Source organism: Abramis brama (genome assembly GCF_963993115.1).
Source record: "Abramis brama genome assembly, chromosome: 2".
NCBI lineage: Eukaryota > Metazoa > Chordata > Actinopteri > Cypriniformes > Leuciscidae > Abramis > Abramis brama.
In genome coordinates this window covers 2,050,947-2,065,612 of record NC_139964.1, presented here as the reverse complement: position 1 = coordinate 2,065,612, position 14,666 = coordinate 2,050,947, and the positions used below count along the sequence as shown (strand labels likewise).

Below are 14,666 nucleotides of genomic sequence, written 5' to 3'. Positions count from 1 at the left end.
GGTTTCATACCATTTGGACAAAGGGAACATTTTTTTTAATTTGAGCAAAAGTCATTTGCGGGTCAAAAAGACCCCGCAGACCATCAGAGGGTTAAGATCGTAAATAATCTGTCATATGTTCTTAAATACCTCAGTATCTGCAGCTGACAGTGTGGGCTTTTCAGTCCATCAGAGAGCAGCTTCACTCCTGAATCCTGCAGGGCATTGCTACTCAGGTCGAGCTCTCTCAGGGCACAGTTTGAGGACTGCAGAGCTGATGACACAATTTCACAATCCTGACCAGTGAGATTACAGCCAACAAGACTATAAGAGAGTAAAGACAGCACAATAAGTTGGGGTTCAGGGTGCTTTTCTTTAAAGGGGCAGCAGTAGCACCATAAAAACTAGAAAAAAATTGATAAATAATTGGCAATACAAAGATAAAATAAAGTCAAATATTGTGAAATATGTGGTCGTTGTGGACTACATTGGTGGATGAACAGCTTGACACTCACTGACCATAGAGTTACCTTGTCCATAGCATAGCCTAGTTATTCCAAACTGAAGTAGTATTTATAACAAAAAAGTAAATATATACAAAATAAATTAAAAAAAATCTAAATTTCAAGTAGATAAAGGATTGCCAAGATATAATGTAGAATGAATCTGTTTCACATGGAGTTGGGCCATGAGGTCAAAGACTGTCACTTTCGGCTCTGGCCACATCCCCAGGTGAAGTCACAGGTCCATTATCCCCAGAGGCCTTGAGTCTCCAACTTCAACCCCTAGATGGGGTCAACTTAGAGTAACATTATATGAGATACTGAATTATAACATTCATAAAGTAATCCTATTTTAGCTCCTACAGTGGTCAAATATAAAAAGCAACAATTTGAAAAGAGCATTTACATTTCAAAATGCTTTCAGTCCACACTAGCGGTTTCCAAAAATTGTCTGTCTACACTAAGTCATCTAACAATGCTTAAACCTTTTATAGCACCAGCATAAAACGACATAAAAGCTCAAAAATATGGTGCCAGTTAAAAATGCAAATTATTACCATATTTCCAGCCCTTTTCAAAATGGAAGAGCATGGAAGAGCAACACTTGGAAGAGCATTTTCAAAAAGCTGTTTTAGTTTTATTAGGGGCCAAGCACCGAAGGTGCGTAGGCACCTATTGTATCTGTTCCCGTTCTTATTAGGGGCCAAGCACAGAATGTGCATAGGCACCTATTGTATCTGTTGGCGTACCAAAAATAATAATTTTTCTTCCGACTGGGCTTCTATGGCAGCCCATAGAACCGCTTGCGGGAAAGTTGTGCAATTTGGCACACTGATAGAGGACAGACTGAACAGTCACCATAGCAAATTTGGAGTCTCCAACTCATTCCCTCTATTGCCACCAACTGTCCAAAGTTGCACTCATGTTTATGCTAATAACTTTTGAACCACAAGGGCTAGAAACAAAATTCCTTTCCCTCTGATTCCCTAGCTCAAGACGATTCGATTGCACCCTATGATGAACTCCTCCTAGGCCGTTGCTCCGATTTTCACGAAAATTGAACCAGATCATCTTCAGACCATGCCGACAATAAGTTATGGAATTCGTGTTGATTCGTCAAACCGTTCTCGAATACCATGCAAACAAATTTTAGGTAGCGCTTGTGAAAACAGACACAAGCCAGTATCTCCTCAACACTATCATATTCAGACCAAACTTGGTACATATCATCAGAAGAATGACCTGAGGCAACATGCTGCGTTTCGGCACAGTGCCACCTACTGGTCCGGAGATATGAAAAATTGCTGTTTTTGCTTAAAACTTCTGAATGGTTTGTCCAAAAATCATAAAATTGGTCTCGTTAGATTCAGGGTGTCATGCTGAGTCGACTGATATCCCATTTTCCCCGATCAGCCATTTTGGCTGTCGGCCATTTTGAATTTTGTGCAAAAATGCTCTATTTTAAGAACACATTAACGGATTGTTACGAAACGTGGTGTGGGTCATCAGCACGATGCTCTGAAGGAGCGTGAGAAGTTTCGAGACAGCGCCTCCTAGTGGTCAAAAGTTATAACAAAATTTACATAAAGGCTAATAACTTTTGAATAAATCTGGCTATTGAACATAGATACCAAGTTTACCTTATTTGGCCGAACTTCCTGTCCGCCATCTTGATTTTCATTCAAAACCTACTTTTTCGAACTCCTCCTAGGCCGTTTGTCCGATTTTCACCAAAATCGAATCGTATCATCTCCAGACCGTGCCGACTAAAAGTTATGGATTTCGTGTCGATAGACAAAACCGTTTTTATATAGCGCAGCAGCAAAGTTGATGCATGATACCGAAAGCACTATTCAGGCTTTATTTCTGCAATGGCTTGACATATTGACACCAAACTTTGTATGTGTCATTGTCACTTCACTCTGACCACATCACATCAGTTTTGTAACTTCGCCAGCTATTGGTCAAAAGTGACAATCCATTAAATCATATTTTTTATTACTGTTTCTATGATTTTTCTGGCATTTTGCCTAAAATGCTCTTTAAATGTCTTTAATTGCACATTGTTGCAGTTGGTCTGACACTTTCAGACATGTTGGCATGTCTTGTCATCTGATTCAGCTTGGCCCCGATAATTGCTGCTTGCAGCTATATTTAGGGGCCAAGCACCGAAGGTGCGGAGGCACCTATTGTATCTGTTCCGTTTCTTATTATTATATTATGTGAGAGTTATTAGAACTCTCAAAGAGGGGACTGTAGGATTACAAATTTAAGAATATGTTTAAAATCTGCTGATCCTACTTCCTTACATAACATCACATGAAAAACTAAGGTGAACTCCACTATACTGGGCATTCAAGGTGAACATGATGGTATCCATTTACTGATTAGATTCAATATAGTTTCCATTGAAGGGGTTTTGTTAGTCTTTGATCTTCCTACTGAGAGTTGAACTATGTGTGAATGTTTACATAGTCTTAGTTCTAGTGACCATGTGTTGTTTATTCAATTTGGGGGGTATCATTATCTCCAGTTGGGGGTAATTGCCTCTATTGTCTTTAGATGATTAGATTTAGTGGTCACCTCTAAGGCAGTGTGTAAGGTCAAGACTTTTAAGGACTGTCAGCACCTTTAAGGACTGCCCACTGAATGCCTATAAGATACCATGTAAAGTTACGTTAGTCAGACTTGATGACTGCAGCTACGACAGCTTGTGTTCTCAATAAAGAATCTTGCTGAAGAAAGAACCAATTCTCCTGGTCTTCGATTCTGAGTTTCCTACAGCGTGAAGAACAATTATAGCGCTCTCTACTCCAGTGTGGTGATCTAAAAGACACCCGGGAGAAAGTTACATGAACAGCAATAGACCTTTATCTCATTTCCTGGTTTCGGAGCGTTCAAAATCGCCAAGCAGTGTACTCGCACTTCCGGTGGTTACTTAGTTACCTTTAGATGAAAAGTAGGTCAGTAAACTTAAATAAAATTGCGATATAGACCAGTGCCTGTCAATATTAGATCACATAAAGACTATTTAAATAGGAATCATGCATGTTCTGCATGTCTCTGTGAATGAATGGCACAGACGCGCAGTTTCATTTACCACACACACACTGAGGCACGCATGACGCTTGCAATGTTTTCAGCCTATATGAGGACATTAATGCACTTCATCAACACAGTCGCTCTGAGAGTCACTTCAAGCAGCATTTTAGCTTCATTTGAGAAAAACTATCGTCATATCATAAAACACAGAGAGACTACATGGCAACATGGCAACCCGTCAAAATAAAAGTTTGGTTTAACCTTTGAATAAAGTTTTGCTTAAATCATTACATTTTAAATAATTGGTTATAACAAGAAATCTAATCTGGAATCAAGAAAACTAAAAAAAGCTGTTTGAGTGCTGAATGGAGAATGACTGACAGCCGCAGCGGAGGGAAGCACTTACTTGAATTTAACGACTTCAATATTAATCATTAAATCACTTTATCACATTAAACTATGGAGTGGCTTTAGAACACTTATAATATAGTGCACGGAAAGTTGACGGTTCTTTATAATGTTTTGTGAGGCTTTACAATAACACAGAATAGTATACTTACAATATCGGATTTGGATCTCGTCTGACCGATACCTGATCCGGCAAAGAATGGCAGTATCAGAGCCGATACTGAGTATCGGATTGGCGCATCTCTATTCGAAACTGCTAAGTTTTTTAATTTATTTGTGTACACTCACAATAAAACATAACATTGTGGCTTTGTAAAATAAATAAAACAAATAGGCGTTTTCGGTCATCTCGGTTTCCTTTTTTCGTCAACTTGTTTGTGGAGTGCTTCACAAAAATGAACCAAACTCAGCAGAATACTGTCACACAGTTTTTTCTTTTCTTTTGTTAATCTGTTAATCATTTAAGTCAAATATATTTAGCATATTTATTCCTTTTATACAGCCCTATAGACTATGATTTTATGAAAACAAATTATTATTTGTATTTTATTGTAACTCCATTTTCCTTAAATCATCCTGGCGACCCAGGGTTTGAAAACCTGTGCTTTAGGGAACTGAGTTTGGCTCCCCTAGTATAAGTGATCCTCAGGAAATATATTAAATAATGTAAAAACTCCATGTCATGACCCCTGTAAAGATATAAGATGCATTATTAAAAATGATTCTTTAGCTATTAATGACTAAACACTCACAGAGCTTTCCTGCAGTTGATCACAGCTGGTATCAGTCTTCTTCTACCCTCAGCTGATGTGTTGTATTTCATGGTGTTCAGTTCATCCAGCGCCTCCTCTGAGATCTGAAGCATGTAGGAGATTGTTGAGCAGTGAGACGGAGAGAGAAACTCCTCTGAGTGTTTGTCTGATTTCACAAACTCCTGAATCTCTCTGGACAGAGTCTGATCTTTCACTTCCAGCAGACAGAGGAACAGATTGATGGATTGATCAGCTGAGAGAGTATGAAAACCAAGTGTATCTTTGATCATGTCTTTAATGTCCTGTGTGGTTCTCCTGATGCTCTCTGAGCTGTTCTCTGTGTGTGTCAGTAGATCCTGTAAGAGTCTCTGATTGGACTCCAGTGAGACGCCCAGCAGGAACCGCAGGAACAGATCCAGATGTCCATTCTCACTCTTGAGGGCTTTATTTACTGCTGATGTTAGTAGAGCATACAGAGAGACTTCATCAGACCTGAAGTCATCCAGAAGCTGCAGTGGTTCCTTATTCTTCATTAAATAGCAGTAAAACTGATAGAAAGCAGCGAGAAACTCCTGAACGCTCAGATGAATGAAGCTGTAGACTTTCCTCTGATGAATCACAGATTCCTCCTTAAAGATCTCAGTACAAACCCCAGAATACACTGAGGTGTCAATGATATCTATGTTGCTCTCAATTAGGTCCTCCTCATAGAACATCACATTGCCCTTCATCAGCTGATGGAAAGCCACTTCAGCAAGTTTCACAATCACTTCTCTGTTGGACTGCAGGAGTTTCTCTGGATCTCTATCTTCATACTTCTGATTCCTCATGTTGATCTGAATCAGCAGGAAGTGGATGTACATTTCAGTCAGAGTTTGAGGGATTTCTGCACTCACATCTTCTTCCAGGAGCTTCTGAAGCACAATGGATGAGATCCAGCAGAAGACGGGTATGTGGCACATGATGTGGAGGCTTCTTGCTCTTCTGATGTGTGAGATGATTCTGCTGGCTTGATGCTCGTCACTGATTCTCTTCCTGAAATATTCCTCCTTCTGAGGCTCATTGAACCCCTGAATCTCTGTCAGACGGTGGATGTATTTGGAGGGGATCTGATTGGCTGCTGCTGGTCTGGAGGTGATCCAGATGAGAGCCGAGGGAAGCAGATCTCCTTTCATGAGCGTTGACATCAACACATCCACTGATGAAGTCTCAGTCACATCAGAAACTTCCTGAGTGTCTGAAAACATCAGTGTGATTCTGCTTTCATCCAGACCATCAAAGATGAACACAACTTTACACTCCTCATAAATCTTTGAGTCCAGATCTTGAAGTTCAAGATGAAAGTCCAGCAGAAGTCTGTGAAGACTGTACTGATGATCTCGGATCAAGTTCAGCTCTCGAAATGGAAGCACAAACATGAAATCTACATCCTGATTGTCTTTTCCCTCGGCCCAGTCCAGAATCAACTTCTGCACAGAGACGGTTTTCCCGATTCCAGCGATGCCTTTAGTAAGAACCGTCTTGATTTGCTCTTTCTCCGCACGTCCTGGTTCAGGAGAGGCTTTAAAGATGTCATTGCAGTAGATTGGAGTGTCTTGTGAGTGTTGTGTTCTGGCTGTTTTCTCCATCTGTAAAACCTCATGTTGTTTATTCACTCCTTCTCTCTCTCCCTCTATGATGTAGAGCTGTGTGTAGATCCTGTTCAGGAGGATTTCATTCTCTTGGAGTTTCAGTCCCTCAAATAATCTCTCATACTTGTTCTTCATGCTGGTTTTGTGTCTGTGTTTGACTCTCTGTAGTTCATCATTCACTGGTTGAGGAGAATCCTGGTCTGCAGTCTGATCATCTCTATAAACTCTGCTGACACAACAAAATAGAACAGATTAAAAAAATATGAAAAATAAAGGTTTTGATGTATAAAATTAAAGGGGTGGTAAACACAATTTCACTTTTCTAACTTTAGTTAGTGTGTAATGTTGCTGTTTGAGCATAAACAACATCTGCAAAGTTACAACGTTCAAAGTTTAAAGCAAAGGGAGATATTTGATTTTAAAGAAATCAATTTCTAAGAACTACAGAAAACGGCCGGTAGGGACTACACGACATTCCTGCGGGCTTGTTGACATCACTAAGCCCAATATTTACATAAACCCCTCCTCCGAGAATATTAAATAAGGGGGGCGAGACAATTTTATATTGCTTTGGAGAAGAGTTGTTGTGGTATAGTTAGTAGGCTGGAGTGTTGTTGCCGCAATGCCGAGGAGACGTTGTTATTTTCATCCTAATTGCATGTCCACTTTGTTCAACCTTCCTAGGGACGGGGGAGTTAGAGATCAATGGTTGAAATTTATTTTTAACTCGGTCCCTCTTAATTATTACCCAAATCTCGCTATCTGTGCTGCACATTTTATGGAGGAAAGCTTCCACAATCTTCGCGAGTTCAATGCAGGATTCGCAAAACGGCTTGTCCTGAAAGATGGAGCAGTTCCAACTTTAAAAACAGAAACTGTTTACGGGCCACAACCTGTAAGTATGATTTATTTTTCGTCGTTGTGTTTTCCTGTGATAGTTCGTATTGTTAATTGTACGTTGTAGCAAGGAAGTAAACAAATGACAACGCTGTTTGTTAAATGCTCTTCATACTTAATGTTATCCGACAAACACCTAACGTTACAAACTTTTTTTTTAATCTCAACAGCGAACTTTTAATTAGTGTAAATTATTCTTTGATTAGAGTTTTTATGTAGTTTTTTATCTACATGCTTGTTTATCTACAGGCATGCTAAACAAGGTTCTGTGTTTGATTTGGCTAACATTACTGTAGTAAAGCCAATGTTTAGTGTTCGTTTTGGGTTAATAGTTCTTGCGACAGATATTTGGCTACAATCGTTCAAAAAATACAAAAGTAACGGTGCCATTCAGTAGTGATCACTATACATCCGCAGTCTTTACTCAAAAAAATCCATTTGAGGACTGTAGTATTATTTGTTAGAACGATTCATATAGCCTATATGAAATTGTTGTTTATGAGGCTTATTTTTTGTGGTGTAATGATTATTATACAGTAATTAATTTTTTTTGTACTCTTTTACATGTCAAATGTATGTTTTTCCTCTTATTTGATCATTGATTACATATTGTCATTATTTCTTACAGACAACATCTCAGTAGGGTTCGAGTTCCCAAGAGATCCCCACTACATCTACACTCCATGAAGTTGGATGTCAGTCAGACCCTATAGAGACTGAAACTGTAGCCACAGAGATAAAGCCAAAGATGAGATCAGTGTGCACACAACTTTCAATGGGTACATTCAGCAATTTCCACTTCAGGAGCAAAGGTATGAAATACAGACATTAAATGTGTTTATGTGTTACTTTATCATATGCAGTACTAGTACATAATGTTTTTTTAATTATAATTGTTATGCTGGCTATTGAAAATTATGTGCATTAGAAAGTGGCTTATGTGTCTCACTTTAAAAAAAAAATTGTAATAGCATGACAGATGTTTTTGATTAATTTAATTTTTTACTTTTTTTTTTTTTGGACTTGTAGGCATTCAGGCAAAATTGCATGGTCATGATGTGGGCACTGAAACAACTGACATGTTGCCTGATGTGCAGCTGTCATCAACACCAGTAAGGGGCTCAATCTTAAGGCCCAGCAAGAGACCTCGTCTGGTGTTAGATGAGGAGGAAGAATCAGAATTACATGTCGAACCCAATGACTCCACATATAACCCAGATTCTGTTGTCACTGAAGAATCTGAATTGCCGTAAGATATACAGTATATACATATATATATAAATAAAACAGCAATAATAACTGCATTCGTCTGCTATCAGTGGCTGAAACCTCCGTTACTAGCTCTAAAATTACGTTTTGGAAATAGCAACAGAGGCGTGGGATGAGATGCGTAAGAAATTAGTCCTAGGGCTGGGCGATAAAACGGTATTTATCGACGGTACACCGTTGTCGGTAACGATATAAACAATGTTCGATATAGCATTCGATATTTTCATTAAAATGCGTGCACATCGCTGGCACGTCCATATTTAATATTATATTATCATATTTAAATGTTATTTTTAAACTGATGACCAAAACACTATTTGTTCATCCTTCAAAGATTACCCCATTTATAAAACTAAAAGTTTCAAGATGTAGGAAAATACTTTAATAGCCTATATATATTTTTTAATAAAGGAAATTTCTCTGGCATTTCTTTCTTTTTGCTGTATCGGAAACGTAGCGAACCGTGACACCACTGTGTCGTATCTAACCGAACCGTGAGTTTTGTGAACCGTTACACCCCTACTTATTACAGATGTTGATCTGCCTCAAAGTTTGCCTTGATTGTTCTACGTTTACACTTTTACATTGCACACATTTGTAAAGTTGTAACATTTTATTTAAGCTAAGAGTTTTTTTTAACACTTACAATAATTATCGATACTGAACGATATGAAACATTATACTGTGATCATTTTTTTAGCTATATCGCACAGCCCTAATTAGTCCTACACACAAGACTTTTTTAATGACAAAAAACTTGACAAATGTCTTGAAATACATCATCTGAACAATGTTTTATGGTGTGGGAACCGTAGTATATGCTTAATAACTGTCGACAAACTGTTGAATTATTAGAAAAATAATGCACATCTGAGGTGTAACGGCCACTCCGCTTCTGGACCGCATTACCACTGCATTACTCCTTACATAATGGACGAAAATTACATTTTTATAAAAATGTTTATAGAATTCATATGCACTGTATTTATTTGCTTTTTCATCTGACTAATCAAATTAAACCATTATCAAAATAATAATTTGTTGCAGTCCTATTAAAAATGTGAATTCAGTGTGTTTTTGACTCTTATAGAGCAGTTAAATCACTCACTATATGTTTACACTCACCTGGGGTCAGAGGTCACTGCTTCATCACTGAGTTTAGGAGGCTTATCCATGGATCCGTCACTCTTCACAGACACACAGCTGGGATCTGGAGATGAAGATCTCTCACAGCTCTCTCTGTTCTCCATAATGAGAAACTGACTTCAGACCTGCGCAAGGAAACACAGAACAAAGATTTTTCCCAATTGTTGCTTTCAATAACACGTGTTGTGCTGTAGTTTTATGAATAACACAAACACAAAATTGTTCTTCTATTAACCAGTAACAACACACAGCATTTGAAGTTGAGTTAGAACCACTGATCTATATAGAATGACTGGTTACCCATTCACAAAATAAATATATTTGAAATATATTTGAAAAATATATTTTTGGAATATTTGCAAATATTTGAAATTGGCCCAATAAACATATTTTAGTTAAATATATGTACATATATTTTCATATATGTTTACATATATGTTCATATATGTTTTAACTTTTTCAAATTGTTTCATTTGAAATTTAAAAAGTTAACATTATCACAAACAACCAACACAGTTTCAATTTATTTTTTAGATAGACCACTTCAGCCGTGGATGTGGGAATGGGAGAGCAGTGCTCTATCACTTCCCCGGCCCACATTTTTACTACTGGTCAGGTATCGAACCGGCAACCCTTCAGTTACAAGCCCAAAGCCCTAACCGGTAGGCCACGGCTGCCCCTTTACTGAGTTTATTGGCCTAAAATGACAATTTTATGTAGGAAATAACACACAGAATGCAGAGTTTTTTTCCCTGTTTTTACAGAATTGAATACAGTTATTTAATAGTGTGTGTATGCAGTGTTAGACACTGAGTTCTATCTATTGTTTAAGTGCACTTCACTGTTGGAGTGTCACTGTTATACTTGCATCATAAATATTGTGCATATTTTCAATATTTAAATGACTTCAGGAAAGATGTCAATAAAACAACAATAAATCTAATAATTGCACTTAGTGTTAGGTACGTGCCACCTAATATGGCCTAATAGTCCTAGGAAAGCAACTCTGTCATTTTACATTGCAGTCATTTAAATGTAAGTACAGTATTTATTATAGCTGTGTGTCATAATACAGTAGTGAAATATGGTAGCCTACTGTTGTGTATTGGGGAAAAGGTAGAGGAATTACTATGATCAAAATACATTTTCGACCCTTCTTTAGCAAGCTAAACATTTTATGACCATATATTTTGTCATATATTTTACATTACATGCTATAAATGTAAATATATTTCACACTTAACATCATATATTTTTGTTATATTTCAGAATATATTTCAAAATGATAAATATAAGTGAACAACAATGCAAATATATTTCAATGTATTTGGAATATATGCCACATATATTTTTGACACTTTAAAATATATTTCAATATATTTCTTTTGTGTATGGGTAGCTCATGACGTCATAAAAAGTGAAGCCACCATGCCACCATATTGGTATTCCCTAGTGAGCTCACTTGAATCAATAGGAAATTTTATGATTTGACTGAGAAAACATTGCCTAACAAGACAGTTTTTAAATCTAAAGTCTCCCTGTACATTTTTACAACGCAAACATCCTAAGCATTTAAATGGGTATTTGTTTAAAGTCGGAAATTTTTCCTGCTTATTAAAAAACGGCAATTTCTTTGTGAAAGGAATAAAAAACTGTACGAGAACACTAGCTGGCCTTCAACGAAGAGCTATCTTCACAGGTAGGAAAAACAGTTTAATAGGCCTACTATTAATTAAATAGTAAATGCTTAAGACCTATTTTTGTGAATTGGTGAATATTCAGGTGAATATTGTTTCGTGGCCACGAATTAATACCTCAGCACGTTATAATTTGTTCCCTCGTTTTACTATATTGTGGCCACGTTGTAATTCGTTAAATCAAAGTGAGGGAGGGAAATAGTTCAACGACTCCACGATTTATTAAAACGAGGGAACAAATAAGTCGCCATAACAACAAATTATTTAGATCAGTGGACAGGGCGCATAAAAACGGGGGGAGAGAGAGAGAGAGAGAGAGAGAGAGAGAGAGAGAGAGAGAGAGAGAGAGAGAGAGAGAGAGCGCACTCTCACCTTCTTCAGACAACACGAGCGCTGTATTGCTTTCTCTCCCTCGCGCATATCAAAATCAATTGACACGATAGTTAAAGGTCGGAAGACTGATTGTGTTTTATAGATCAGTTTGTTCAAATAAAGTTTTTGATTAGTTAGCAAGTACATGTTCAGGAAATGCATAGCCTAATACAAATTGTATGAGTTAATGTAAGTAACGAACGGACTCTGCACAAAGCTCTTTTGAAGCTGTCAAATGGTGTCGCTATTGGACACTTAATTGTGATTATTGCTGCTCTGAGGTTTCTTATACATAGTTCCCACGGACCAATTAATGTCACGTGACCTCCCCGGAAACGCCATCTTTGAGGGCATAAGCTGCTGTGTTTACAAAGTTTCACAAGCAATTTTCGAATATTTCTTTCTGTTTATAATGTTACGAAAATCATTAAGAGACAAAGTGACAGAGATTATAAAGAGACTTTATTTAAGTCACAGATCTTTTACAGTGCAGATCTTTTTACAGAAGCAATGCTCTGTTTGTGAACATTGTTTTGGCCCACCATAGAACTATTATGATCTATTTAATACATTTGCGTTGCCCACGAGAGCCTCGGACGTGACGACACCGATCCCCCTTGTAATAAAGTAATCTAAATAATGAAACTCACAAGTTACCACCAGCATACACAAGATAGTAACTTACTGAGTAAATTACGTCTGTCAACAACACATTATAAAATACGCACCTGACATAAAGTGCTCTGAGCAAATTCTTGCGTGTTTTGAGGGAGTTTCTTTCCTGTTTATCCTCGCCAGCTGTCGTTGTTCTGACAAAAGCTTAGTCTTCTCACATTTATGAAGTCTAATGACGGGTAGGGCTGTCACTTTTTATTCGATATTCGAATATACATTCGAACATGAGGTGAAATATCCGTAATCGAACTATAAATAAACTATCCGGGTTTTAAAGTGGCGTGTAATAGCGCATTTTTACAGTCTATGATTACCATAATTGAATCAATGACATTCTCCTCCTCTGCCGCGCGCGCGCTGCGCGGTTTGGAGCACAGTAGATTCCGGGAGATTTTAACTAATTTGCGTGCTAGATCTATAGATAAACTCATCTTTCTGGCATTAGGCCGACCAGGTTGACACTTCAGCGTGAGAAATCGGGGGTGTGGCGTGTGAAACCAATCCAACAGAACGGCCAGCCTGAGCGTATGCAATTACGACCCGAACTCATCTAAAAAGTAATGTTGAGAAATATTTTGGGTTCTACACCGAAGATGGTAAAGTAACCGTTAAAGATAAGGTGTGTGTGTGTGTGTGTGTACGCGCGCCAGGCACGTCTGTAAGCATTCTCCACCACGGGTAACATCGTCAATAAAAAGAGAGCTGATTTAAATTTAACTGAACCTCCGGCACGATTTGAACATCCATTAACCCAGCAGGAGATGACCATTTTCACTTTTTATCACGAAATTAACTCGTTTCAGCTTCATCTTCTTCTAAAGTTCTGCCCATAGACTGAAGTTCTGCTGAAGTTCTGCCCACAGCATGCCCACAGAAATGGCGCCGGGTCGGCAAATGCCCGTATGTTGTGACGTCATGTAGGAACTATGTATAGGCTACTGTTGACTGTTTTATCGTTGTTGTTGTTGTGTGTTGTTTTTTTTTTGTTTTGTTTTTTGAAGAAGCATTAGGCTTCTCTTGCCTCGGAGAAAACAACACGGGCATAGCGACAATTGTGCATATAAATTACTACTTATAGGGCTTGAATTACAACCTGTGGGCAGTTTTTCGACATCCTTCTGTGAACGTCATTTTACACTATGCTGCACAGCGGGTCATCTTAAAAGTGCCGTCAGAGTTACCAATCTCTGTATAGCGGCCATTGTAGCCCTCTGCTGGTAGGGAATTGTAAGATGGCCGCTCAAACACTTCCGGTGGCTTCAATGCCTGATGGCAGTTTAGAACGTCATGAGCTATCCAGTCATTATATAGATCAGTGGTTAGAACACTTTATTTATTTTCAATGAGCTTATGTCTTTCTTTGAATATCAATAGCAGACCTTGTGCTGTGATTCTGTGAATAAAGACACTGTTCATCAAAATGTTCTTCTAGGAATCAGCAACAACACACACCGTCTATATTCAGAAACAAGTATTTTACTTGTATTTTACAAACATTAATTTGCACATCTGAATCTCAGTAGCATTGTTTTTGCATCACTTATGACAGTTAAACAAACCGAAAGCAGTTATTTGGTTATTTTACCAATATAACATACTATTTGAATTTTGGGATTGAATATTAAGGTGTAAAACTTAAAATGTAAAACTTCTTTGTCTTAATAACGTTACTATTACCAGTAAGTTTATTCTGCCCAGTTTATAACATTCACTGTGTTTTTACCAGGTGAGATTGAGTGTGTGTGTTTAAAGGCTGTGTGTGCACAGTTTGAGCACCTCTTTTTTTAAGAGTAAAGCATATGGATGGAACAATTGAGCGTTTCTCCTCTTCGTTTTGGACTTTGTAGATGGTCCCTATCTGCTGTTTTACATTACAAAATAGAAATGAGCTCCATACCAAACTATAATCGTCTCGTATTTTTTAATGCAAAACAAAGTTATACAATGCAATAATGGGGGATTCAGTTTGCCTAATAGCTGTTCAAGAAGGAAATATGCTCCCCAAATGAATAAACACTATATTCTTTTTTATATCCTTATGCAAACAAAAATAATAGTCAACAACCAAAAAGCAAATACAAGAAAAAGAAAAAGCAACTACAATAAACAAAACAATCTTTGCTTTTTGGTGCTTTACAAGAATTGATCATTAGGTTGCACAATTCAATAAAGTGAAAATCAGTCTGTGTAAGTCTTATATCAGATAAGGCATAGTTCATCAAACAATGTCCAAAGTTGAAGCAGTCCTTTAGTAGATGAATAATCCACCATTTGCGATGAATTCACTCCAAACGA

General features: G+C 37.7%; 2 protein-coding genes across 8 annotated transcripts in view; both read right to left on the bottom strand.

Moving 5' to 3' along the window:
* LOC311077459 (NLR family CARD domain-containing protein 3-like) overlaps positions 1–9,762 on the bottom strand; it is a gene marked incomplete at its 3' end in the record, with an annotated part of 351,403 nt that extends 341,641 nt beyond the window's left edge. For 4 of the 7 annotated variants that reach the window (XR_014604893.1, XR_014604894.1, XR_014604895.1 and 1 more), the window contains exons 1-3: positions 9,607–9,762; positions 4,685–6,544; positions 130–303 (exon numbers count right to left, since the gene is read on the bottom strand). Coding sequence is in view for 3 of the 7 variants with exons in the window: in XM_084105971.1 (XP_083962097.1) it covers positions 4,681–6,544; positions 9,607–9,731 (1,989 nt within the window). Of the gene's footprint in view, positions 1–129; positions 304–4,680; positions 6,545–9,606 lie in introns of those variants that run through there. The other 3 variants (XM_084105967.1, XM_084105968.1, XM_084105971.1) reach the window with 2 other exon arrangements.
* Positions 1–14,666, bottom strand: part of LOC311077458 (NACHT, LRR and PYD domains-containing protein 1 homolog) — a 160,959-nt gene that overhangs the window by 82,272 nt on the left and 64,021 nt on the right. The gene's annotated exons all lie outside the window — the stretch shown is intronic.